Below are 27,987 nucleotides of genomic sequence, written 5' to 3'. Positions count from 1 at the left end.
TTTAAAAATATTATGTTATTGTGACCCTTACAGAAGTGCCTGTGCTCTCCACTAAATAAATCAGTATATAATGCTGGAGTAGGGTGGGTGTGATGGTGCGACATGTCACACCGAACTGTATACTGACCCTACAGAGCCCCAACCTACTCTCCAACATTGGGGACCTAGCAATAGGCACTTTAACTCCTGTGAGACACAGGAGCTTACAAGAGAGCACTTATGAAGGCGCCATTACACATGCAATTTATTATACGCCAAGATTGACTTCTTTGTAGGTACAAGAAGTACTAGTGATAACTTTTCTATAATAACATGATCGTTTATCAAATCGGCCATCGATCTTCCAAGCTCCCACCAAAGGGAGACAGGCAGTGGGGCGCTGCTCTGCTTCATAGTGGCAGAGATAGGTAACCCTACCTGATGATTAATAGGTACAGTTGAAGGGTATTCCTACTTGTACATTAATGGCGCTATATATAGATATACATACACACAGTATATCAAGCTTGACACTAACATTTTGTTGAATTACTACATCAAAAACACTGATGTGTTGAAGAGTTAGGCTGCGGCCAGGGTGAGTGAGAGCGCGCTGGCGCTCATTCTGATCGGGGGATTTTTGTCCGGCTGGTTGCGTGCGTAGGGGGCGTGGCCATGATGTCACAGAGCTGGTTCGTCCTCATTGGGCGAAACGCTCACGTGATGCGCTAGCGAGCGGCAGAAACAAATTTACTTGTCTCTGCAAGCAGCTGAGCACCGTGTGCTCACGGGCACCCACAGGTGCGCGCTCACACTAGACAAACATTGTAGCAATGTGTTTGAGCGTGCGCACCCGCTCACGGTGGGAACGCGTGTGCTGGCGCTCCAGCGCCGTGACATCATGCGCTCTGCTTGGCCGTGCGATTCCTGGTCAGCTAGTTGCGCGCGTGTGGGGGTGTGTCAATGACGTCACGGAGCTGGTTCGCCCTCCTTGGGCGAACCGCACACGTGGCCCGTCAGCAACAAATTTACTTGTCTCTGCAAGCAGCTGAGCGCCGCTCGCTCACGCTGGCCACACACATTGTAGTAATGTTTCATCGCGGCGAGCACGCCCGCTCAGCATCACCCTCGCCGCAGCCTTAGGCTGGGGCCATAGAGGGGTGAGGAGTTCCGAGCCGCGCTGACGCTGAGGCTCGCCTGCTGAAATCTGCGCGATTTCATGCCCATGCAGGCGAGCCAGCGGGCGCGATCGGAGGCGGAGGGAGACAGAGGGAGGCGGGGCAGTGACGTCGCTGGGCCAATCACCCGCGACGCACCGACGTCACGGCGCCGTGACGTTGACGCTGCTCCGCACTGATTGGATGTTTTCAGCCGACAGCGCGCTGAAAAACAGCTTGGCTGTCGGCTCAAAAATCCAGCGCCTCCGCACGCCTGCGGACGCTCGCGTGAGCCCCCTCTCCAGGCATCCTCATTGAGGATGCAGGGGCTCAGCACGGAGCGTCCGCACAGCTCAGCGCGGCCTGTCCTTCTATGGACTCGGCCTTAGATGTGCACAGATTGTGTCTCATGGATGCTCTGTTAACCTGACCCGAGGCCTCCAGGTTGTGAATCACTGAGCTGTGCTGTACTCTGCACATTACACTGTAGAGGTATTGAGGTGGAGAGGGTAGAGTTGGCCACTGTTTAGAATGTAGGGAATGCCGCAAATAAAAATATCACTTGTGAGCACGTTCACATGTCTGACTGGCCTACAACCCTGCTTTTCCCCATTATCTCTTAGTAAACAATGCTTCTATTGCAGCCAGGAATTCTGGGTAATAACATGCAAATGAGCACTTGCAGTGTGTCACTTTTTGGTTCTTGTCCATTTCAATATGGAGCCCTATAATGCAGTGTCCTCAGTTTGGTGACAGCAGGTCTTGTCATGATTTTGACTGAGTTTAAGATTTCTGCTGTTAAAAGTTTAAGAATAGACCGGTGTAGACTGAAGATCCAGAAAGAGAGACTTCATTCTTTATACTGAGGTTGCAGGACGCTGATGGCAGGGACTGCGAAAGCTTAAGGCCGAGTCCATAGACGGACAGGCCGTGCTGAGGCGTGCTGACGCTCCGCGCTGAGCCCCTGCATCCTCAATGAGGATGCCTTGAGAGGGGGCTCATGCGAGCGTCCGCAGGCGCGCTGACGAGATGGAGGTTTCAGCCGAGCGCCAAGCTGTTTTTCAGCGCGCTGTCGGCTGAAAACCTCCAATCACAGCACAGCAGCGTCAACGGCGCCGTGACGTCGGCGCCGTGACATTGATGTCAGTGCGTCGCGGGCGATTGGCCCAGCGACGTCACTGCCCCGCCTCCAACCACCTCCCCCCGGCTCCCTTCGCGCACGCTGGCCTCAGCGTTAGCGCGCCTCCGCTCTCCCCACCCCTCTATGGCCCGGGCCTAAGGCTTTGCCTATAGTGCCGCCGATGGCGACACGATGGGTGACCTCGCCACCGGTGAAAGATTCCCGCAATTTGATTTGTTAAAGGGCCGCCACGTGACACGACGGCCCTTGAAAAATCAAATTTTGCCGGCGGCGGGTTTTGGCGACGTCGCGATGTCGCGTTCACTATAAGCGCACGCGGCGGCAATGCTTTTGTTTTCGGGCGAATTCGCGTCGCCGGCACTATAAGCGCAGCCTAAGGAGGGTTACTCATTTAACTGAGACAGTTGCACAGAAGCTCCTGTTGGTTTTAATAGAAGTTTCAGTGCGATAGTGCCCCGATCGGCACTATTGCAGTTTAATTAATAAAACCCTAACTTGTCAGTCCCAACCAGGCTGTGCTTTCCTTGGGACCGCCTCAATAATCAGAAGTGCTAACCTTATACAGATGTAGCAAGACTTACTGCCCCCAGCGTCACGGACAATCAAGCAAAAATCTGCGGAGTTTGGGACAGTGTCTGCTGCGATCGCGCTGCGGGGGATACATGCCTCTGAATGGGACCCTTTTGCAGACTTTAAGGCAACGCCACACGGGGTATATGAGAAGGCTTGTTTATTCGCTTTGGAATAAACCAGGAACATACAGGAGCTTTATTCAGCTTACAAATGTCACAAAACAATAGATGAAAATGTGGGGTTCCCTTTCCTTAGGGAGGGACATCCAGGGTCTTGGTGCTTTATCTCAGGCACCTGGGGTCTCACTGGTTCAGACAGCAGTCTCCCTGTGACTGGCAGCACTGAAACATTGACAGAGCTGGTGTTTTTAAACCCCTTTAATGAGGTAGATGGGGCCTTGTTAATTATCCAGTCTCTCAGGCTGTGATTTAACCAGGTCCCTACTGGACTGCAGACCAAAACATAAGACTGCCATGCACAAAATTGACTCCGTGTCACAGACCCACCGCAGGGTTTAATCCTTCGGTGCTGTGACAACTACTGTCGTGTGACTGCGAGCAGCCGCGCCACCGAAGCCGTTAAGTCTTACTACATCTGTATGGGAATGCTGTATTTTTCTCTCACAAAGCTATTAAACCGAGCTTCCAACGAGATGGGTTATCTAAGGAGAGTGGTCCTTATGCGATAAAAAATATCTGTATATATTTGTAATGCTAACATCTTAAATGCATATGAAACATTGAATAATTACAAGTGAATAACAAATACATTTACTAAAAAAATAATAAGTTTATAACTTTATATGGGTGTTCTTACTCATCTTCTTTTTCCCCCCGAAGGTTTTCATTTGAGAGAACCATTTAAACACGTGTTTATTAAATCCCCAACCTGCAGACTGTTTTGTATGTTTTCACCAAGAATTATCAGCTGAATATGAAACATTTTAGGCTGCGTTTATAGTGGCAGCGACGGCGTCTCATAGAGGCCGCGAGCGAAGAATCGCGACCTATATCATTGCCACGCAACGGTCGGGTCACATGCTTGGTTAAGCCAATGAGGGCGTACCGCTCACGTGACGCCGCGCCTCCCTGTCGCCTCGAACCTCAGCAGGTTGTCGCGCGTGCGGTCACTATAAATGCGGCCTTAGGTTTGGACCTGCATATATAGAATTTACAACTCAAGAAATGAATCTTGACTTTCTCATTTAAATGTGAAACCATTTTGTTATAATGTATCCTAATTACTTACAGTTGGCAAAATCTTTCTGTTCCCACACAGCAACAATACCAAAGTGCCCTGTTCTGGGCAGACAAAGTTGCTTCATTGTCGCACGGTAAGACGTTTTATTATGACTGTTAGTCTCTACTTTAGATTGCAGGACGCTCTGTAGGGCAGGGACTTGTTCATACCCATTGTTAATGCCCTGTTTAATGCTCTCGGGACACTTTGTTTATTTTATCTAAATTAATATGGCAATTTCATTTTAAGATGGGTTCTAAAAGCAGGTCACGTTGACAAATGTGATTATTGGTACTTGTGTGGTAACGCTATGACTTTGTAGGCTATGTTTACATAAGGCATCTTCTGGTGTCGGAGTATGGAATGCACGTATGGAATGCACGTATGGAATGCTCTGTAACTATAGAACGAATACACAGGTTCCTATCAAAAGTATAAAGCACAAATCCGCAGGTTCTGTTTTCTGTCCGTAAAACCTCACAGGAATCTGTAATTATTTAGTATTGTTTTTTTTACCAACGTGTTTATATATATCTACAGTAGGTGAGTTGTAACCTGTATACAAGTACAGACTCTCCTTTTCAGCTGAATTTGATTGATAACTTTCATGTGTCCTTGAAATTTTTTCAGCTGCGTAGACTTTGGTAACAACTTACTCAAACGTACAGATTCATCAGCCACAATCTCTTATTTCATTTGTACTCCTATAATGGATAAACATGTTCTGAAAAGAGTACTACCTCAAGGTTCTTTATTGGACACAGAGTATCTTTCTTTTGTTGCTGTGTTCTAAACATTTGAGAAAAGGGGGCGATACTGAAGCTCGCTGTGTTTCTTGAGTCCCGATGCCCCTGAGAAGTGTGCTGTTCGTATGCTCTTAGATGATTAGCTGAAACGCTAAAACTCATAGAGCAATAACGGTTGATATTTATGTATTTCTATTATCTGAAGAAGTGAAAACAAAATCTATGCCAGTGACCTGAGAGGATCTATCTGGCTTTCAATAATCCAATAAACCTTGTTACTTTAACAATATTAGATGAGGCATTAGATCAGCTGAGACTAACCACGCCACTGTCAGGGGCAACGAAAGTGTTTACGCAACACTGTCTGTCTCATAAAAAGGGCCAGGGACTCCTGACATGACCTAGAAGGACTTGCATTGTGTATCGGCGTATGAGAGATACTTCAAGTTGTTTGCATTAACATTAACACTGGTGTTTGTTCTGTTTGTAGAAGAGCCTCAGGATATTTACTGGATGGCACAATGTTTGTACCTGACTGCTCAGTATCACAGGGCATCGCACGCTCTGAGGGCACGCAAACTAGATAAAGTAAGTTGCCTCACGTGCCCATTCTTTGCAGCTCTGCGGAACCGGATTATTGTTGTACTCTGTTAGGGTGTAATGTCTGTGTGAGATAAACTGGTGTCCAGTGGGACTTCCTAGCCTGTCAGTCTGGCCCAAAATTCCACCAGAACAATATGGCTGTCACTCTGAAGCAACGCGCAGAAACAAAATCTATAAGGGCAATAAGTTATTTCAAATGTGTGGGTTAATTAATGTAGTAATATATATGTATTTCCATGATCTACAAATAAATTAAGGGGACGTTATGAATCAAACGGATTATATTCATTTTATATGATCTAAATCAAAGCTATTTGGGATTGGATTAGTTACTTGGCGTGCTATTGTACAATAAATGAAACTTCTGTGCACACTTTTGTCACATTGCAGGAAAACTTTAACATTCTCTTAACATAATTTAGTTATAGATGCTAATTTGATGGCGTAGCTTGTATACTAAACCTGGAGGCTCCTCATGTAGCATAATGCATTTCTTAACACCTTGAGGATTAGACATCCCAGTAATAAATTGCATTGCCGCTCTCCAGTATTCAGCGTGATCTTTTGTTGGTGTTTTATCTCTGACCCTCCATTGTGGTACTGACTGTTTAATACAAGAATCTGTTACTTTTTGTGATGCAACGTTAGACCTTCCTGTTCTCTTTCTGACCAGGTATATGAGGCCTGCAGATACCTCGCAGCTCGATGTCACGTAAGTAATGTCTGTGAGCCGTCATCTTATTAAACCTTATGACCTTATCATATGATGCTGTGCAGACAGGTCTGTATTCAAGACACTGCAACCCTCAGTTTGTTGGTTTTAATAAAAAGCAAGAAAATGTTTGTCGTATAAAACATTTATTCTTTACGTGAAGCCCTCTTATAACATGAAACATACAAGTTCTTTACACAATAAAACAAAACCATATTTGAATGTAACATGTTTTAGGTCTTTGAAGCTTGATATTAATAAGTGGTTTAATTGAAGGGTCTTGATAAAGATAAACATCAGTGCCCAGATGCCTGGGTTACATCTGTTTTTTTTTTCTACCTTCCTGATGTTCAAAAAGAACATCTCCTCATGTATGGACTTCACTTCCTGTGTAATGGAGATGGCTCATTGCTCATGTTAACTGCTTCTCTTTTCTGCATCCATCTCATACTCTCTCTATACATTGCCTCTCTTCTTTCTTGCTTCCCCAGCAGGACACATCTCCAGCACAGCTCACTCCCCTGCTATGTCATTACTTGTCCTGTCCTAAATCACATAGCACTGGCAACAAACACACGTGTCCCATTATATAGTTACACTGCAAACACTTAGGGCCTTTCTTTATGTTCATGTGGGATGTTCTTGGTCCTGATTATATATGTATTTCAATTGGTCTCATGTTTATACTGCAAAGCACCAGCGCCGCGACTGCTGTTAATATCGCCTGGGCAGCCATCACTTTAGGATCCCAAACGAGTGAATGGTCCTGTTTGAAACTCCATATTACATGAGAATACACTTTCGTACACATTTAAAACAAGCATAACACATTATGGAATTCTGCAAGTAAAGAAAATCAATGTATGTTGTAATAGGTACTGGTACTAACCAACTTCTATTTTATCCTATTTGTGCGTGAAGTATGCTGCAAAAGAGTACCAGCAGGCTCTTGATATCCTTGATATGGAAGAACCCATCAACAAGAGATTGTTTGAAAAGAGTGGGAAAGACGAGAGCATCCTGAAGGAGTCCCCTGGAGACTGGCAGATGTCACAGTCTTCTGTATGTGATATTTTCACTTTTTTAAATGGTCATTTATAGGTAAAGGTGGCATAGTAGAATGAGAGACATTTACAAAACAATAAAGAAGTATGGACACTAAGGAGCTTATTCTATCTATATCCACCAGAGCGGCCGATGTGGATGTTTTTGTTCGAAATTCCCCATTAAAGTCCATGGGGAATGTCGTCCGAAAACGGCCTGATTGGCCGCTTCATTGGATGTACAGTAGAATAATCCCACAAGAAGGGTTGTGCAGTCATTTTGGTTAATCATTTCTATTAGATTGGTGCTCATAATTTTGCACCAATTGCAAATACAAAGCAAATTCTCGGATATTAGCCATTAAAGGTGCATTCATTTTCAAGTCAACATTGAGATAATTGCAAAGGATTTGTGTATTTCTGCTACAGAGCTGGAATAAATGTATACAGGCATACCCCGCATTAACGTACGCAATGGGACCGGAGCATGTATGTAAAGCGAAAATGTACTTAAAGTGAAGCACTACCTTTTCCCAATTATCGATGCATGTACTGTACTGCAATTGTCATATACGTGCATAACTGATGTAAATAACGCATGTGTAACAGGCTCTATAGTCTCCCCGCTTGTGCACAGCTTCGGTACAGGTAGGGAGCCGGTATTGCTGTTCAGGACGTGCTGACAGGCGCATGCGTGAACTGCCGTTTGCCTATTGGGCGACATGTACTTACTCGCGAGTGTACTTAAAGTGAGTGTCCTTAAACCGGGGTATGCCTGTAACTGTATTTTTTTTTTTTTTTTTTTTTTTTTTTTTTTACAACTATTTCCTTTGAAAACAAGATGTAGAATAAAAATGATTTTGCACTTTACTAAAAACTAATGCATCCTATAACTAATCCTGTTTTTACAAAGGTAACCATATTTTAATTTTTTATACCACTGTTCATGTTCCTGATTCTTAAAAGTGCAGTTTTTTTTTTTTACCCCTCCCCAATATCCTTTTTTTCACATAGATTGTTCGGCTCTGGTGATCCCCCTCCTTGCAATGTCAAACGTAGTTGTGGGGACCTCCTGGTTCCCGGGATATTTAACGGAGAAGGGGCCACCATTAGTGTCCGCTGTAGGTGAAACAGAATGGCAGTTGAAATCTCCTTTGTTACACGGGCCAATGGGAAGCCGCTCCATCACCTGTCCTGGCTTCGTGTTGGCCCACATAACGCGGGGAAATTAAATAACCAGGAAATACCAGTAGCACTTTTCCTGGTCTGTATCTTGGGAACCAGGGAGTCCCAAAGACTACATGAATACTCATTCGGGTAGTAAATGTTAACTAGTTGTCGCAAAGATTTTATCACCTGCAATTCTTCAACTCGGTTGCTTTGGATTTGATTAGTTCTGGTGCAAAAAATGGGTATTGGTGCAGAGGCAGATTAGCGAGGGAAACGGATTCATTTATTCATTGGCCCTCATTTTGTAAACTGCAGTTTACAGAATAAGGGCAATTGACACACAAGGTTTGATGATCCTTATTTCCCAAACTAAAGGGAAATTGTAAGTTGATTTCTGCTGAGCTGAGGTTCTCCTGCTGGAAAAACTGGCCTGTTCCCCTGGCTTCACATTAGTACAAAAAAAATTAGACAATGTAAAAAATACCCAGGAATATGTAAAGCTTTATTGATATGAAATGAATGCATATTTTTTGTTGTCATGGGAGTATCCTCATTATCCTCAGCGTGTGTGTGTGTATAGATAGACATTTGGCTGTTTTTTCCTTTATGTAGAAAAACATGCTTTTGGTAGGTAAATATCTTCCAGCTACTCTCAGTGACTTAATAGCTGTAATCTGTAGAAAGATCAATCACTAAAAGCATTGTCAATTGTCGCAAATGTTGCGGGGAGAAAACACTCCCACACATTTACATCCTGCTTAGGAATATTGATTTAGTCTCTTGATGCTGTCTTTGCAGATCAAAAGCTCAATTTTCCTTCTGCGTGGGAAGATCTATGATGCTCTGGATAACAGGAGCCTGGCAACCTATAGCTACAAAGAGGCCTTGAAGTTCGATGTTTACTGTTTTGAAGCTTTTGACCTTTTAACAGCACACCACATGCTAACAGCGCAAGAAGGTTTGTAAACTACTTGAGCTATATGCACAAACACTTGTTGCTGCTTATAATATACTCTATATATATATATATATTTGTTGCTGTCAAAAGGCATTACAGCAGTTACTTGCAGCAGGCTGTCTGCCAAATTATATGTAACATGTAATAAATATACATAGGCAGTATCTTTATTATTGATATGTATGTAGGAAAAGGTCTGCACTCGTTTTTTGGCAGTAGTGAAATTGACGTTTTAGACCCCGATGGGCCTCTTTGTGAAGTCCGAAACGTCAATTTCATTACTGGCAAAATATATTTGTAAGACTTTTTGAAAATCTGAGTGTGCTGACTTTTTTTCTACTTATCATGTGCTATTTTTGTCTTACACTTGAGTAGGTGATGTCGCTAAGGAGTGCTGATCTGGCCAGGGGAGAGAGGGGATATATATATATACATACATACATACATCTCCTGTGCGGAGGCTGAGGGAAAGCGGGTGCTTTCCCTTGCCATGCTAGACGAGCCGTGGGGGGCATTCCTAGTGACCTCACAGAGCTGGTTCGCCCTCATTGTGACGCATGGACGCGAACACTGCCTTAAGGCAGTCTGTTTGCTCAGCTGCACGGCTTGTGGCACCATGTCCGAGGCCTTAGAAAGGTCTGCAACCCTGCCTTTCACCATTATCACCCAGCACACAGTCCATTTCCCAGAATCCCTTGCTGCAGTGGAAGCACTGTATGCTGGGTGATAATGGTGAAAGGCGGGGTTGCAGACCTGTCTAAGACATGCAAATGAGCATAAAGTAATATTCTCATTCTCTCTCTCGTTAAAAATAAAAAATATACGATGTATACTAGATTGTGGCAATCCCCATTGTGTAGTATTTTGGGCTCTGTATCACTTGTGTCATATAGTTGGCTTAGGCTACTTTTGTGAATAAAAAGTCCACTGTAGATAACAAGTACCCATTCTCAATTCTTTCTCTACAAGTCTACATCAAAAGAAATGTATGAAGCTTGAGCAAAAACATTGTAAATACAAGCTGCACTTAAAACAGTTTAAAACGCGTATAATCTTTCTGAGCTCATCCGGTGTATGTATGTATGTACAGGTCAAGCTTTCTGAACTATGTTATTCTTTTGAAACGTATGTTGCAAATGACTGTTTTTACAATTACCAAGTAATAATCAATACTGCACTCAGCACAATTATAGTTGTATATGTGGTAGTAACTCAACGATAATACCACACATTTTTTTCCTTGACTGCATCATGTATTTTTTTCCACACAAAATACAGCTAAACCCCGTTATAACGCGGGTCTCGGGGTCCACCCCGAGACCACCGCGTTACTAACGGGGTCGCGAGAAAAAAAAATGGCCGCCGCGCTTTAGCGCATATTCATCCCGCGGGACAGGAGATGGGAGCGGGCATGTCCCTCCGCTCCCCGCTTCCCCCTGTCACCGCGGGACAGGCCGCGGGGCAGGAGATGGGAGCGGGGATGTCTCTCCTGTCCCCGCTTCCCCCTGTCACCTCGGAACAGGCCGCGGGGCAGGAGATGGGAGCGGGGATGTCCCTCCTGTCCCCGCTTCCCCCTGTCACCTCGGGACAGGCCGCGGGGCAGGAGATGGGAGCGGGGATGTCCCTCCTGTCCCCGCTTCCCCCTGTCACCTCGGGACAGGCCGCGGGGCAGGAGATGGGAGCGGGGATGTCCCTCCTGTCCCCGCTTCCCCCTGTCACCTCGGGACAGGCCGCGGGGCAGGAGATGGGAGCGGGGATGTCTCTCCTGTCCCCGCTTCCCCCTGTCACCTCGGGACAGGCCGCGGGGCAGGAGATGGGAGTGGGGATGTCCCCTCAGGTCGCCGCTTACCTCAGAACCATGCTGCCTGCATGGAGGTTGTAGCGGGGGGTTTCTTCTCCCCACCGCTGTCCCCGGTGCTCCCGCTGCCTGCGCGGGAGGAGGGGGGGGAGCGGGTGGTGGTGCTGGTCGCGGCCCGTCTGTGTAGAGTGAGAGAGTGTGTGTGTATGTATATATGGGAGAGAAAGTGTGTGTGTGTATATGGGTGTGTGAGTGTGGGTAAGTGTCTGAGTGTGTGTGTAAGTGTGTGTAAGTGTGTGTGAGTGTGTGTGAGTGTCTGTGAGTGTCTGTGAGTGTGTAAGTGTGTGTAAGTGTGTGTGAGTGTGTGTGAGTGTCTGTGAGTGTCTGTGAGTGTCTGTGAGTGTCTGTGAGTGTCTAAGTGTGTGTGAGTGTGTGTGAGTGTCTGAGTGTGTAAGTGTGTGTGAGTGTGTGTGAGTGTGTGTCTGTGAGTGTCTAAGTGTGTGTAAGTGTGTGTAAGTGTGTGTGAGTGTGTGTGAGTGTCTAAGTGTGTGTAAGTGTGTGTGTGTGTGTGTGTGTGTGTGAGTGTGTGTGTGTCTGTAAGTGTGCGTAAGTGTGCGTGAGTGTGCGTAAGTGTGTGTGAGTGTGCGTGAGTGTGGTCAGTGTGTGTGCAGTGTGTCAGTGTGAGCAATGAGCAGTGTGTGTGCAGTGTGCAGTGTGTGTGCAGTGTGGCAGTGAGCAATGAGCAGTGTGTGTGCAGTGAGTGTGTGCAGTGTGTCAGTGTGAGCAATGAGCAGTGTGCAGTGTGTGTGCAGTGTGGCAGTGTGAGCAATGAGCAGTGTGTGTGCAGTGAGTGTGTGCAGTGTGCAAAAAAAAAAATGTAAAAAAATTTTTTTTTAAAAATTTTTTTTTTTTTTTTTTTTTTTTTTTAAAAAAAAAACGGGAGCCACGGGAAAACCGCGTTATAACCGAATCGCGGTATAACGAGGCGCGTTATAACGGGGTTTAGCTGTACTGCCATTTGTAAATCCGTTTTTCACTCCTCTGGAAAAATGTTAAAACAGACTCAAAAACAATATAATAAAGATTACTCGGTAGGAGTTTGTCCTATACAAATGTATGTAAAAAATATTATCAAACATTTTCTCTCTTGAACACAAATACAAAATAATTTGTTCTCTTCAAAATATGTATCCAATCTTTTGTAATGTCTTACAAATAAATGCAATTATTTCATACCACTTTAATGAATTTTTTTTCCCCACCAGAAAAAGAACTTCTTGATTCTCTACCTCTTAGTAAGAAATGTTCAGAAGATCAGGAATTACTGCGTTTTCTCTTTGAGAACAAACTGAAAAAGGTAAAAAAATAAAAAAGATTGGTATAATGTATTTTTTCACCTGTTTCCCTCCAAAAATGTTTTGAGAGCTCTGCATCTGTCAAAAGCAGGAAAGTGTCACAATATTATGGTTACATTTATGATACATGGGGGGGGCTTTGCCATAAGACGCCTTATGAACTTGTTACTTGAATGATGAATGATAATCCCATACAGTTAATGTGCACCATAAAGTTATGTCCTGCATAATGAAGAGAAATGTGTTTTGGTCACAACTGGAGTAATCTGAACAAAGTGTCTTTCTGTGTCTGTCTCTCTCTTTTTTTTTTTCCCAAACATTCGTAACTGTTATTAGAATCTCTATTTGAACATGCTTTCCCCTGTTCTCTGTCTTTCAGTATAATAAACCTAGTGAAACATTGATTCCGGAATCTGTAGACGGACTTCAAGAAAACTTGGATGTGGTGGTATCCTTAGCAGAAAGGCATTACTATAACTGTGACTTTAAAATGTGCTACAAACTTACTTCTGTGTAAGTTCCTTATCCTTCTCCTGTTTTTTTACAGAACTGGCAGACTATGAACTGTAAATATTGATTTTGCTAATTTTGAATAGCCTGCCGCAAAATGTTATGGGAATGTAAATCCGCAGGGCAGTACTCGTCACGCCTGCTTAGCATGGTCACAGCTAAACGCTTCTAACCTACTTTCCATTGACCCTGCTAGAATGCACATGCGTTCGCTTTCCACCTCCTGCATTCCGTTAGATATAGAACATGGCACACATAACTACAAAAATTGTGGAAGTACCTGGTATCCATGGCCAGATACACTAAGCTCTGTTTAATCAGAGCAAAGAACGTGGGGTAACTAAAATAGGAACAGATGTTGTTATTGTCCATGAGTTTAATGAATATGTACAGAGCTAGGGAAGGAGAGAGAGAGGCTGACAATTTTAGTAGAGTGCCAAATGACTTTAATTTAACACCCCAAACAACACGTGAAGAGATACCTGAGCAAACTGATACATGGGAAATATGCCAATTTGTCATGTGACTATGCTTCGCATATCCATATATTCACATATTTCCCAGGTATCTCGGTTGTCTGTAGTTTTGTGCACAGGTATCTATCCACATACTGTGTTTGGGGAGGTACAGTAAATAAGTCACTTGGACTCTTCTCCCAACCGATGTAAAAGTAAGAGGAAAAACTGATTGTGAGTACATTTTTCTTTTTTTTTTCAGAGTAATGGAAAAAGATCCTTTTCATGCAAATTGCTTACCTGTACATATCGGCACACTTGTAGAACTGAATAAAGCAAATGGTAAGCACTATTTTATTGTGTTACACGTGTGATCCTTTTTGTTGATTTCTAGTTGCTGGGCATCTGGAGACCCTGGAAAAGAGTTCAGTGGATGCTTATTAAATTATTGTATTTATTCTAATTCTATGGTCCCAGTGACATTTCATTTTTATTCAAGTAAACGAACTCGAAAATATTTTTGGTGCATACTAATGTAATTTCAGGGGAAATAACCAACGGGATATGTTTAAAGACGACTAGCTGAGAGACCCGGCGTTGCCCGGGATGTAATGTTCCCGTTCCTCTCTCTCCTCCCCCCTCTCTCTGTTTGTCCCCCATTCACATCAATCCAGTCCCCCCCCTCCCTCCCTCCTTTACAGCTTCATGTAGCGTGTGTGCGTCAGTCACTGTGTGTTTGCTCGCGCGTCAGTGAGTCTGAGGCAGAAACACAAACACACACAGACTGACTGACGCACACACAGTCAGTGTGTGCCTCAGTCAGTGTGTGCGTGCGTCAGTCAGGCTTTGTGTGCGCGTCAGTCAGTGTGTGCGTGCGTGCGGCAGTCAGTCAGTGTGTGCGCGCGGGGCGTCAAAGGCAGGGGGGGGCGTCAAAGGCAGGGGGGGCGTCAAAGGGAGGGGGGGGGCGTCAAAGGGAGGGGGGGGGGCGTCAAAGGGAGGGGGGGGGCGTCAAAGGGAGGGGGGGGGGCGTCAAAGGGAGGGGGGGGGGCGTCAAAGGGAGGGGGGGGGCGTCAAAGGGAGGGGGGGGGGCGTCAAAGGGAGGGAGGGGGGCGTCAAAGGGAGGGGGGGGCGTCAAAGGGAGGGGGGGGCGTCAAAGGGAGGGGGGGGGCGCCTCAAAGGCATGGATTCCTCCCCCTGCATTTCCTGCAGTGGACAGGAGGGGGGGGGCAGTGGACAGGAGGGGGGGGGGCAGTGGACAGGAGGGGGGGGGGCAGTGGACAGGAGGGGGGGGGGCAGTGGACAGGAGGGGGGGGGGCAGTGGACAGGAGGGGGGGGGGCAGTGGACAGGAGGGGGGGGGCAGTGGACAGGAGGGGGGGGGCAGTGGACAGGAGGGGGGGGGCAGTGGACAGGAGGGGGGGGCAGTGGACAGGAGGGGGGACGCAGTGGACAGGAGGGGGGACGCAGTGGACAGGAGGGGGGACGCAGTGGACAGGAGGGGGGACGCAGTGGACAGGAGGGGGACGCAGTGGACAGGAGGGGGGGGCAGTGGACAGGAGGGGGGGGCAGTGGATAGGAGGGGGGGGCAGTGGACAGGAGGGGGGGGCAGTGGACAGGAGGGGGGGCAGTGGACAGTGACACACACACACACACACCTCAGTTGATGCGCCCTTTCTCAGTTCCGTTTGGCGCCGGAGGTGGGGAGCGACACCTACCTGTACTTCCGGGCGCCGCCACCGTCTGACTCTGCGCCGCGAGGGAGGAAGGGGGTCCGCCATCTTACGCGCCGCGTGGCAGCTGCGGGAAGCGAGGTGATTTGGAGCGGGGAGGGGGGAGAGGTGATTTGGAGCGGGGAGAGGTGATTTGGAGCGGTGAGGGGGAGAGGTGATTTGGAGCGGTGAGGGGGGAGAGGTGATGCCGCTGGGGAGGGGGAAAGGTGATTTGGAGCGGGGAGGGGGAGAGGTGATGCCGCTGGGGAGGGGGAAGAGGTGATGCCGCTGGGGAGGGGGAAGAGGTGATGCCGCTGGGGAGGGGGAAGAGGTGATGCCGCTGGGGAGGGGGAAGAGGTGATGCCGCTGGGGAGCGGGGAGAGGTGATTTGGAGCGGGGAGAGGTGATTTGGAGCGGGGAGAGGTGATTTGGAGCGGGGAGAGAGGTGATGCCGCTGGGGAGGGGGGAGAGGTGATTTGGAGAGGGGAGAGAGGTGATTTGGAGCGGGGAGAGAGGTGTGTGTGTGTGTGTGTGTGTGTGTGTGTGTTTTATTTATTTTTTTGGACCTTTGGCCCGTCACTCCGCCTCAGGCCAATGAGAGGTGTGGGGGGCGGGCCAAGGGGGTGGTGTGAGTGTGTGAGGCCAATGAGAGGTGTGCGGGGGCGGGCGGGCCAAGGGACCAATGAGAGGGACACCGGACATCCAGACAGGCAGGCAAACATACAGTGCTTTCACTAATATAGTATAAGATGTAATGTAATTTACTACAAAATACAAAGCTGAAGGTTTAATCTGCATCCATTTGTATTACCATCTTGCGTATGTAGCTTGCTAATTTTGCTTCTTAGATTTGAAGCACATCACTTGGGAGCTGAGGTTAAACCCTCCTAAAACCTGGTGTGGGAGAGGAGAACAGCACTAATTATACATGCAAATGTGATGCATCTTATTATAATGTGCTAGCTGTTCCCATTTCCTACTTTTTGGTACAATCACTCCCCAAAACGTCCAGTGGTGCAATTGGAGCATAGCACCTTGATATAAAGTGATGGTCAAATAATGCTTTAATGTCACGTGACAACGCATTTCCATGACAACATAACGTCATGTGATGTCACATTGTCATGGCAACGTGTTGTCACGTGATGGAGAAGTAAGAGACCTTTAGAGGCCCCACGCTCTCCCCCGATAATCAGTGGGGAAGAGAGCGGGGCCTCTATATGGGGAAAATAGAGGATAAACAGAACATATGCGGCCTGAGGCCTTGCCTCCGCTGCCTACTACAGCGTCCGGTGTGGCGGACGCTGAGCGCACGAGAGCCATCCCCACAATGGCGCCGGGCCCGCTGCGAGGGGGGGCCGCAGCGCTCGCGCGAGAGCTATTCCTGCTCTCAATAGAATTGAGAGCAGGACTCGGGATGAGCGATACGGCACGCCCCCGGCGGTTCAGCCAATGAGGGCGAACCTGCCGGGTGACGTCATGGCCGCGCCCCCGTCACTCCTCCGCCACGCCCCCCCCCCCCCGGTCTCTGCTCCTGCAGTGATCTGCAGACCGGGGAATCGGCTGAACGCGCCGCCAAAAGCGCAGGCGCGCGTTACAGCGGAGAGACCGGGGCCTTAGGCCAGGGCCTAATGGGGAATCTGCTGCTGAGTTACACTGACTGAAACACCCATCATGTTAGGCACACAATCAGGATTGTGACAGAGTTATAACAGGAGCACCACATGATTGCCGGCTTAGGTAAGAATGTAAAATTATACATTGTCACATGCTTTACATTTCTCAAACAAAATTGAGAAGGGGGGGTTGAATGTAGTATTGCTGCATTAAGCATGTTACTGCCCTCTTGCACTAGGAGGGGTTGCACCTATACCTCTGACACTGGCCTTGAGAATGTGCTTGCATTAAATATTAGCTTTATAATAATATATAGTCACTTTTCAATGTTATTCAATAGCATGTAATTATCATTTAATTAGATCGCTAAAATAAACAGTGTGTATACAGTTTGAAACATGGCATTGTACCTTTTTATAGTTATTATTACTTTGACTTTAAGCGTCCTGATTTAAGAATGTTTTTATTAATGACTTATTTTCTTATTTTGACAGAACTTTTCTATCTTTCACATAAATTAGTGGATTTATACCCAAACAATCCAGTAAGTATTTATGATGTATTTTCTTGCACTCCTTTACTTTTTACTCTGCATGTCCCCCCACGTCCCAATCTTTTTTTTATCCTTTCTGTACCTCCCTCCCCTGTGACTCCCACTTTTTTATTTTTATGAACGCACTGTATGATTACAGAATTTGGTGCAAAACCAATAAAATATGAGTATTAAAAAAAAATGTAACTTCTATTTTATTGACTGTGACATAAAATGTATGTACACCGGTGTTATTTACAAAGATAGGATAGGCCATAACAAAATGTGTTTATTTTAGGACTAATTTACAGCTTATTTTCATGTGTGTGTGTCTCCATAGAGCTGCCCCCATAATTTTGTACGTTTGTGGTTGTATTTTTACATAGCTAATAGAAGATGTTTCAATGCCCGACTGATTTCACTTAATTCTAGCTCCATTTGAACTGGCTAAGTGGCGCTGGGGCTTTACATTATGACAATTGTTTCCTATTCAATGTGTTTATTGCTTGGATTTTTTTCATTTGATTTTAGGTGTCCTGGTTTGCAGTAGGCTGTTACTATCTCATGGTTGGCCACAAAAATGAACACGCCAGAAGATACCTCAGGTAGGTAAAGTATAATATTGGCATGGTGGACGAGTATTCTGTATTGCAGCATGTTTATTCATCACACCTTTGAGTTATATCAATGTCTCCATACATGGAGGTTAAACTGGTTATTTAATGAGAAAACCGCTTGTCATGTTTGTATGTTTCCCCACCTGCCATTAAAGGAGACCATTGAGTGCAGGGTGGTGTTACGCTTTATTTATTTTTTTAGTTTTTTTTTGTTAGTTGTACATTAAAAGATGCTCCGTTTGGTTTCCCTGAGTATTCTAGAGCAATTTTGTCACCTCTATATGTCTCAGTGCAGTTTTCAATATTTGTGCATGAAAAAACTACAAAGCCATTCGTTGTTGCAATCAGTAGAATGGGGACCTGCATTTGTGGGGTGTTATGGCTTGCATTTTCATTGTGCTATGAATTGGCAGGATTTAAACGGAAATCCATGAGATTTCATGTTGGGCAGCAGGGATATATGGGTAGAACGCAAGACATTTGCAAATACAACACAGGGCACCTTGCATTTTAAATGTCTAAAATACTGTTTGTGTATCCTTTCTCCTGTTCTACCAAGCATTCTTCCAAGTTGCATCTTGCCAGAATATTTATCAAGTTGGAAGGTTTACGTGTGTGTGTGTGTGTGTGTGTGTGTGTGTGTGTGTGTGTGTGTGTGTGTGTGTGTGTGTGTGTGTGTGTGTGTGTGTGTGTGTGTGTGTGTGTGTGTGTGTGTGTGTGTGTGTGTGTGTGTGTATATGTATATATCACCTTGAGAAAGGTCCCGTGTGGAGGACCGAAACGTTGGTTTATATGTCACATTAAATACCTTTTTTTGACTATCTACTGGAGTGCTGCCTCTGATATCTGCTTACACGGTATCGTATAGCCTATATATATGTATATGTATATATATATGTGTGTGTGTGTGTACTGTATATATCATTTTTTTTCTTCTCTTTAGCAAAGCCACTACATTAGAGAGAACCTATGGGCCCGCATGGATCGCATACGGACATTCCTTTGCTGTGGAGAGTGAGCATGACCAGGCTATGGCAGCTTACTTCACGGCAGCACAGCTAATGAAAGGGTATGGCGATCACTGACAGGTAGAAAGAATCATTAGCCGTGATAGGAAACTGGAAAACCCGCAGTGCAGAATACTGTAAGAGTCTCACAATATATTGGACATATTGGACACAATATATTGCATTTGCGTAGCCACCAGCAGCAGCACAGGAGAAATTGTATTTAAAAATATATATATATATGTATGTTGCTATTTTAGCTCTGTCTGTCTGACTGACTGTAGCTCCAAGACTGTTAATCAAGGAATTGATTAAACATATAAATTAAATCTTTGATTAAGCAATAAATAGTTTTGGTTCTCTTCTGTATCTAACCCCATTGTCACTAACGGGACGTACATCATAACCAATGTTTTTATAGGTGTAGGTTTTAAGTTATGTGTTTGCTATTTACTACTGTATTTTCTGTGTCTTACAGGTGCCATTTGCCCATGCTGTATATTGGGCTAGAGTATGGCTTAACCAATAATTCCAAGTTGGCAGAGAGATTTTTCAGCCAGGCTTTGAGTATCGCTCCCGAGGATCCATTTGTTATGCATGAAGTTGGCGTGGTGGCATATCAGAATGGAGAGTACGTATAAAAGCATGGCTGCTGTTTGTGATTCCCGTGTGCCATCTCGTAACACTAGCCTAGGCCATCTCTCCATCTCATGGACAAGCTTTGTTTTTCCAAACATGCCCTGTGGAGGAAAAAGTGTTCGTTTTGGTGTTTAGCTACAGTCTTCAACTGACTTGTATAGGGGAACTAGTTTTATGTCATTAAATCTGAAATTCAAATGTGTGTGTGCGTGTGCGCGCGTGCGGGCGTGCGCATGTGCATGTGCGTATATATATATATATATATATTAAATTATATCATTAATAGTTAGTACTTTTGTATTTTCACTGGTACTTTTTTTTTTCCCCTTTTAAACTTGTAGCTGGAAAACTGCAGAGAAATGGTTCTTGGATGCTTTAGAAAAAATAAAAGCCATTGGGAATGAGGTAATTTTTTGTCCTGTCCTACTACATGCTCAAATATCTTGATTTGTTTTTGGACAGTTCTCGGGTTAGGTTATGGAACGTGTTAGACACTGGAAAGATGCAAATAAGAGGTACCCGCGACGCCTACTGTTCAATCTGTCCATCTGTAACGGTTATAAAAACACTTTACCCTAGCCCTAAAAACAATAACACCTACCTCCGAGCCAAAATAACGAAATGACCACAGCCAACTGTCCCTCAGCAGCTAAACGTCCACAGCTAATTATCCCGTCGCGCATGTACATGTGACCCATTAAAGCAGCAGTTCTAGCAATATCCTACAGGTGTGTGTTTTTAATAAATCAGTTCTGTACTATGAAAAAATACTTGTAGCATTAAAAAAAAAATGTTTTAAAGACATTTGTAATGTTTCTAATTTAGGAAGCATTTCCAAGTGACAGCCCCCTTCCCCTTCTGATAGGCTCTGGCTCTTGAGCCCCGCCCTCTCTCTAGCAGTGAGCCAATGGTATCTAGTAACTGCCCAGTCAATCATATTCCAGGAACTACATTGCCCAAAATGCTGTGCAAGAACTGAATTAAATAACCCTGAGCAAGCGATCGATTACAGGAGAACGGATCGATCTGCAGCTTATCTGATCACTTGTCAGTGTGCAGATTGTATTGAGGCACATATTGAATGTGAATATATATATATATATATTTTTTTTTCAAAACGGCAGCTTGAACTGCAGCTTTAATGTGATTATACATCCCATCTAATATTTAGTTAAACTTTAGATTTTAGGTGCAGGTTTTGGCCACAGCATGATAAGCATACCTGCCACGTCAAGGAAACCTTAGATTAGTTAAATCCCTAACCTAAAACCCCAATCTTTCTTTGTGTCAGCCCCCCCCCCCCCCCCCCCAATAGACGTTCCCACAAGAGAATTTTGTAAATAATTTGCAGGATACTAAAGGGAAATGTGGTGCACTTAAATCTGGACAAGTAGTACATGTAATTTTAAGTGAAAAAAGTGCAACTATTACCCTTCCTAGTTGGTGGCAACACAAGAACATCTTAGGTTGAGTGGGAGAGCTTCAAAGGAGTCCCCTAATATCTTACTTAAAATAAACATGAAGCCTACAACAGAACACTCAGGTGCACATGATGAGCAAATACACAACTTGCCAAATCACAATATTGTGTGTTATTTATCATGTGCAGTGGATATCTGTGGAAATACATGGGCAATTCATTTAGTAGAACAGAGCAAAGTGCATTGACTAATCTTCAGACTAATCCTGAAGCACCTTCCATAGGTATTTGCCAGGGGAAAGTTTGAGAAAGTGACCTTTTGTAAGATATTGTAAACAAATCCTTATTCTGTTAGTTGGTCCTCATTCCTTTCTCGTACACTGTGCCTTTTAGCTTTAATTCACTTATTTAGCTGTAATTATCTTATTCTTCCCTTAAGCATAGCGGACTGTTTTTATACCTCCTTAAGGCTGCGGTCCCAGTCATCACTGTGACACGCGCGCCCGGCGCGGGGGGGGGGAGTGGCGTGCACAGCACAAACCGCGATCTGCGGGCTTCAGGAGAGAGGGAGCTTGCGACAGGAGGGGGCGTGGTCGGGGATTTGCGGGGCGTGGCCATCACGTTACGCGGCTGGTTCGCCCTCATTGGGTCCGTCGCAAGGTGTAATCTCAATTTCATTGAATTTAAAAAAACCTTTCAGTACGGCGCAGCTGCACCTTAAGTGGGAAGTTAAGTACTAGGCCCAGCCCCATTGAGGGCGGTGCTTATACGCACAGCGCACGCACCGAGGCGTGTGCTGTAGCAGTGACTGGGACCGCAGCCAAACAGTGTGTCTGGCCACTGGGAGCATGTGGTCTATTTTTCAGCATAGAGAAAAGTGTGTTTTTGAAGCACAGTTGCGACATATAAGTTTCTTACATCTGATGCAGTTTGTTACTTATACCTCTTCAAATTTGGCCGATCTTGTATAACGAGAGAAAATGAATATTGCACAGAGACGCAGCTGGTGATGCGTCTTATTATAAAATGTGCACCGTGTAACTCCTCCCCAACTCCTACTGAGCAAAGCAAAAGTACTTTAAAACATAGGTAGGTGCAGGATGAAAATGCTCTAGTTTTGCGTCAAAATTGCCATGATACGTAGACACCTTTTTTTTTTATATATAAAATTATTTTGCATATCACCAAAAATTCAAACACGGCACGTCCATTACTGTGGTATTAATTAGAGCTGCATAGGCATTATCCTCTTTTAACTAAGTATCTGGCTTGAGTTTATTTGTTTTTTGCAATACTATCTAAAATGAAACAAAAACTTTGTTGTTCATAGGGTTGAGTGGGAGGCCTAAGATATTGATGTTTATTTCATTTTTCTTCTGTATAATTGAGCAATTATGTCTCTTGCTAAAAGGTTTGAATAATTTTGTCATAGATTTGATATTCTGTTGTTTTGCAGGTAACGGTAGATAAATGGGAACCTTTGCTAAACAACTTGGGTCATGTACTTAGGAAACTCAAGTAAGTATGTAAATGCAGACAGGTGAAATGCATGCATTGTGTTTGCATAATACTGTCTGCAAACATGTCACGCATATGCATTATTGGAAGTATATACAAAGGGGAATGTTGTGTTCCCAAATATGGTTCGGGGGCACCAGAAAGAGGGATAAAAAAAAAGACCATAATTAAGTCTACTATTGTGTGTGTGTGTGTGTGTGTGTGTGTGTGTGTGTGTATTTATATATTTATTTGTAGGTGTAAGTTAATGGTTGTTTGGTTAAGCCTTGATTTATAGTTTTGATTCAGGGTTTTGTTTAGGTGTTGGGGTAGTGTTAGGATTCATCCATAAATGTACTTATTTATTTATTTATGCTTTATTGTGACAAGATTTATTTAAGGGGAAACAACTGCACCCAAACAGAACAATATATATTCGTGGTACAGCTCGGACTGAAGTTTGCAGTTGACATCAGCCACCCATAATATACTGTGCAGCCCAGAATCATAATTATATTGCTATATACCTACGTGCTATAACGTCAGTTTAAAACCTCACTTAGAGATTCATTAAAATGTCTGTACCGTATGTTAAATTTAACATTACATAAGGATTTCTCTGATCATATTTTATTTCTAAAAAATTAGCTGTGTAATTAGTAGTACATGTTTAACTGTAGATCAACAAATTGATTACATTTTGTAGTGTTTTTAAAATTCAGCATACATAATTGAAATTCATATTGCATTCATTACAAGTAGTAAAGAAAAAAAGGAACTGTTAATGAAAGTGGTTTTGGAGATGGTAAACCATTATCTCTCAAGTGGATTAACACCGTTGGTATTGAAGAGAGCATACATAGAAGTATAGGTTTTTGCAGTGTAATGTACTTCTACGTCGCCACTCTGAAACCATTTTTAGCTTGCATATATTTGCATAAGGTATGATTGGTTGAACAAAAAACTTTTATTCCCCCTTCCAGAAAGTATGAAGATGCCTTGGAATATCACCGTCAAGCTCTAGTTCTGATACCACAAAATGCCTCCACCTATTCTGCCATTGGATATATACACAGTCTAATGGGCAATTTTGAGAGTGCAATTGATTATTTTCATACGGTGAGCTTTAAAAAAAAGATAAAAACATGCAGTATGTATTCATTACGCATGCCATGATGAGAGAGAATGTGTATGCATGGACCACGTAGAGGTGAAGAGTTTAATGAGCACTAATGCTGACCTTTTTTTGCATGCAACCTTCATGGTACAGTATATTGCATTTATTCAACAGCATTTTTGCTTTGTTTTTGTTTCTGCGCTTTCTGTACTCTTAGGCTTTGTCCATAGTGAAAGGGAGCGCGAGTACAAGCAATACTTGCCTCGCGCGAGCTTTCCTCTCCAGCGATGTGTGGAATGTAGGTTTTTGGAAAAGGAGCGCGGAGGTGGGCGCGGTCATAATGTGGAGGGGAGCGTCAAGGAAGTGTCATGCATGAGAACACACCTTTAGCAAATAATAAAATGCATAATGCCATGCAATTTACAGAAGTATTCTGCAAACATACAAATATACACTGTCATGCATGAAAACATGTTTAAAAAAAACATATATATATATGTATATGTGTGATGCATTGAAATAAGCATTGCACAGTACAAATGTTTTTTTATTAATATCAATTATATACAAGTAATGGACAGTACAGCATCAATTTCTCTCCATAAATTATCATTGATATTTCTGTCATGGTATGAATTAAAGTTTCACGTTTGTAAACTTCAGAAATCAAATTTTCAATAGCTGTGTTGTCCATATGCTCACAGCAAGCAAGCGAGCGCAACTCAACCTACAAAAAGTCATTTGAACAGTATCCATGCAGAATAGCTTACTAAGTTTTCATTGGCTGTTAGCGGCTCACATGACCAGGCTGCCTCGCTGCAATAGTAAACAAGTTTTTCTCCTCTGCTTTTGGTATCTTTGTGCAAGCTCGCGCTCACTATGGCCATGCGCTTTGGAATACACACGTTTTGTTTGTAGCGCGTGCTATGTAGCTTGCTCTGTATCTTGCCATATGGATGAAGCCTTATTTTAGCTGACTTGCCCCAGCTGACTATCAGAGAAGAATCTCCTGAACAGAGTTGTTAGCCTCCTGCTCTCAGTGGGTGAAGACTAAGGTGCTGCACGGTCACCTGGTGTCCTGGCTGCACGTGCAAAGCTTAAAACCGCGGTCTGTAGGGAACGGTGGGGGGCATGGCCAAAATGGGGGGGGCACAGCCATTGGTCAACAGTAGCTGCGCTCCCATTGGTCCAAGCTATCTGCCCTAGTATTGGCTCCCAGCGCACCACGTGACTGCGTCGCCGCATGGGAACACAATAGTGTTGTATCACCTGCTGCCTGACGCCCCACCGCACTGTGTGAGCCAACACGCAAGAAGACACTGGAGACTGCCACTATTGAGGGAGAGATTGGTGTGTGGCCTGGGCCGCCGTCCCCACCGGGGACCTAGCCTAATGCCTCGGCCAGGGTAAATGCACACTCGCGAGCGAGCACTGTGACGTCACGTGCTGAGCAAGCTGGAGAGATTCCTGGTCATTTGAAAATGGGCTGCAGCGCGCGGGGGGCGTGTCAGGGGGCATGGCCGTGACGTCATGGAGCTGGTTCGCCGCTCACGTGACCCGGCCATCGCACGACAAATACAAATCAATTTGTCACCTCAAGCAACGCTCTGAACTCACGTGCACGCGCCCTCATTACAGCCGCTCATTGCCTCACGCTGACTCAGCGCGTCGCGCATGAGCGAGCAAGCCTTCACCCTGGATGAGGCCGAAGACCTTCAGACAAGCAGAGTAGCTGAGGAAGGGAAAGAGTGGTTAAGATGGTTATATTTCTAAGCAGAGCAGGTCTTCTAAATGTATTTACAAGGAAATTATCACCACAACATGTATATCAGTGTATAAATGTAGGTCACATGAGACGACTCCTGTTTGCTGCATGGTTTTGTGTTTCCGGAGATGATCTTGTAATATGGGCTTTGTTCAGTGAATCAGAACATGAAGGAATTATCTGGAAGTCTCCTGTAATTTTCATATCCATTTTGTGTTCCAGGCCCTTGGTCTCAGGAGAGATGATACATTTTCTGTCACAATGCTTGGGCACTGCATAGAAATGTACATTGGGGACTCTGAAGCATACATTGGTAAGGCTTGGTACATGATAATTTCTAAAATAGGTTAACATTGTTTTACTTATATTGTACTTACCTAGAGCTATATCCTTGTTACCAAACGATTTCTGCTGAATGCGCAATTGAGTCAACTTAAATGTTAAGCATTGGTAAATGCTAATTATTTCCTTTTGACATACTGTTTGTGTAACTAGTGGTATTTAGCATTCAAACACCAACCAGGTGTCTGCAAACTACCAGAATATTATTTTGGGGAAAAAAATAATAAAAAAAAGTGCACAGGTATAGTATTCACAGTTGTTAAAATTGTAAAATGAATGCCTTTCCCTCCTCAATTGGGATTACCAAACACAAAATATGTAGTAATGAGTGCATAGTCTTATGATATTAAATCTTTGAATCCCTTGTATTTTATTTATTTCTTTTAAACAGTAATTGCTTTATAATTGAGCTGCATAAATAGAAAAAAAGAATAGGAAAGAGCATTAAACATAACGCGCTTAACATGCTGCAATGAAAATATATAATATTAGATACGTTCTTGATTTTTATGTTGGGAATCCCTAGGATCTACTGTGTGCAAACATGGTACAATAATATTGCAGCTAACATCTGTTTGTGTCTTAATAGGAACGGAGATCAAGGACAAATTAAGATGTTATGACTTTGATGTACACACAATGAAAACCCTTAAGAACATTATTTCACCTCCATGGGAGGGAAGACAGTTTGATTTTGAGAGACAGTCCCTCGATGAAAGTGCAATCCTGGACTTGGAGTCATGTCATCAACAGAAATCTTCTGATGTCAGGCCCCCCGCAGAAGAAACCCTTGAAATTGAGATGAATGAGAGCGATATGATGTTGGAAACGTCAATGTCCGATCACAGCACATGAGCCCAACAGCACTATAGGGCTGAGATCCACAATAGTGTGCTAAGTTTTAGCATTCATTTGAATAGGAGCTAAGGCGTGCTAAAGCTTGGCTCCCTTGTGTGGATCTGGGCATAGATGAGGAGGTACATCTTGCAGTGTATGTCCTGAGGATTCCTTCTCCATGCTTTCTGGGAATGAGCTATTTTATATGTGAAACCAAGACACCACTTCTAACCTGATTCAGCAGGGAACTGGGTTGTAAAGATTAAATAGCACGTTACTCTCAAAATATGTTTTCCATTTTTACTGTTGGGTAACATACAAGAAAAATACATTTCATCTATTGTGGTTTTAAAAAAACAAAAAACATTTTAGTGTATGTGGACTGCCATTATGACAAATAAATTGGAAAATCAATCACATGCAAACAGTTTTGAGCATGTGAAGAGGAAATATACATAAATAACTTTTAGTGTATTATTGTTTTGTATCGCAAGAAAAGGTAAACGACTCCAGGTAATAATGTGAAATTAATGTTTTTTTTCCTGTAAAACAGTACTAGTTACACCAAATTTTATTTTGTTTAAAGTCGGTAATAAAAGATGCAAATGTGCAAAATAAGGGATGTTTTGTTTTGCACCAATTTTTACTTATTAAATTCGCAAAAGACTTTAAATAGATTATGATGTATGCTTATTTTTTATTTTATTTTTATTATTATTATTCTGTCCTGACAATGTGCAAGTGGATATGTTAGACGGTTGTAAAAATGTTTCTGTGCTTTGAAAGAATTGGCTACCGGGTCAGCATTTATTTAGCATTACCTCAGTCAGAGATTAACAGATTTGGACTTGAGCCCCCCTGGTTCAAATACGAAATAAAAAGATGAGCAGGAATAATTGCTGCTTTTTAATATGCTGTACGAATCATATCTCTCTAGTCCTCAATAAAGACAACCCATTTCAATTGTCACCCTTAACGAGTGGCTCTTAAAGGAGCAGTCGTCGTGACAATGCTTGTTGGAGATATATATATTATATATATATGTGTGTGTAATATATATATATATATCTCTGAAGCAGGTGGTCACCGGAGCTGAACCGTGTTGATTTCAGCTTCAGGGAGCCCCCCTGCTTCCTGAACTACGTACCTCCATATGGGGTACCAGTAGGCACAATGGCTGGGTTCACAATATGGCGGTTTATAAGTACTGCGCCGAGAGGGCCAATAGGAAGATGTGACGTCATCCCTTGCAGCTTTCTATTGTCCCGCCTGACCGAGACATTTACACTGAAGAGAGATAACCGGCACGCAGTAAGGAGCTATTTCGGCAAGCAGGGGGTCTCCGGGGCTGAAATTGACGTGATTCAGCTCCGGAGACCCCCTGCTTCAAACCGGAGCAATCCAAGCAAAATCCTACATGTTTTCTTTTGTAAGTGAAACTTCTATGCTGG

The 27,987-nt window shown here is 44.0% G+C and overlaps 1 protein-coding gene across 1 annotated transcript; it reads left to right on the top strand.

Moving 5' to 3' along the window:
* The first annotated feature begins 49 nt into the window (after positions 1–49).
* CDC16 (cell division cycle 16) lies at positions 50–27,213 on the top strand. Its single transcript, XM_075590457.1, has 18 exons — positions 50–431; positions 4,129–4,183; positions 5,326–5,423; positions 6,112–6,150; positions 7,072–7,212; positions 9,162–9,321; positions 12,385–12,476; positions 12,854–12,987; positions 13,702–13,781; positions 17,258–17,307; positions 17,827–17,900; positions 18,856–18,981; positions 19,398–19,550; positions 19,900–19,963; positions 22,435–22,496; positions 23,459–23,594; positions 25,580–25,670; positions 26,289–27,213. Exons 3-18 carry the CDS (start codon positions 5,349–5,351, stop codon positions 26,552–26,554), a joined length of 1,743 nt encoding a protein of 580 aa, XP_075446572.1. The 5' UTR covers positions 50–431; positions 4,129–4,183; positions 5,326–5,348; the 3' UTR covers positions 26,555–27,213.
* Positions 27,214–27,987: the final 774 nt, after the last annotated feature.

The sequence above is a fragment of the Ascaphus truei genome, chromosome 3 (assembly GCF_040206685.1).
Source record: "Ascaphus truei isolate aAscTru1 chromosome 3, aAscTru1.hap1, whole genome shotgun sequence".
NCBI lineage: Eukaryota > Metazoa > Chordata > Amphibia > Anura > Ascaphidae > Ascaphus > Ascaphus truei.
This window is presented reverse-complemented; position numbering and strand designations above follow the sequence as displayed.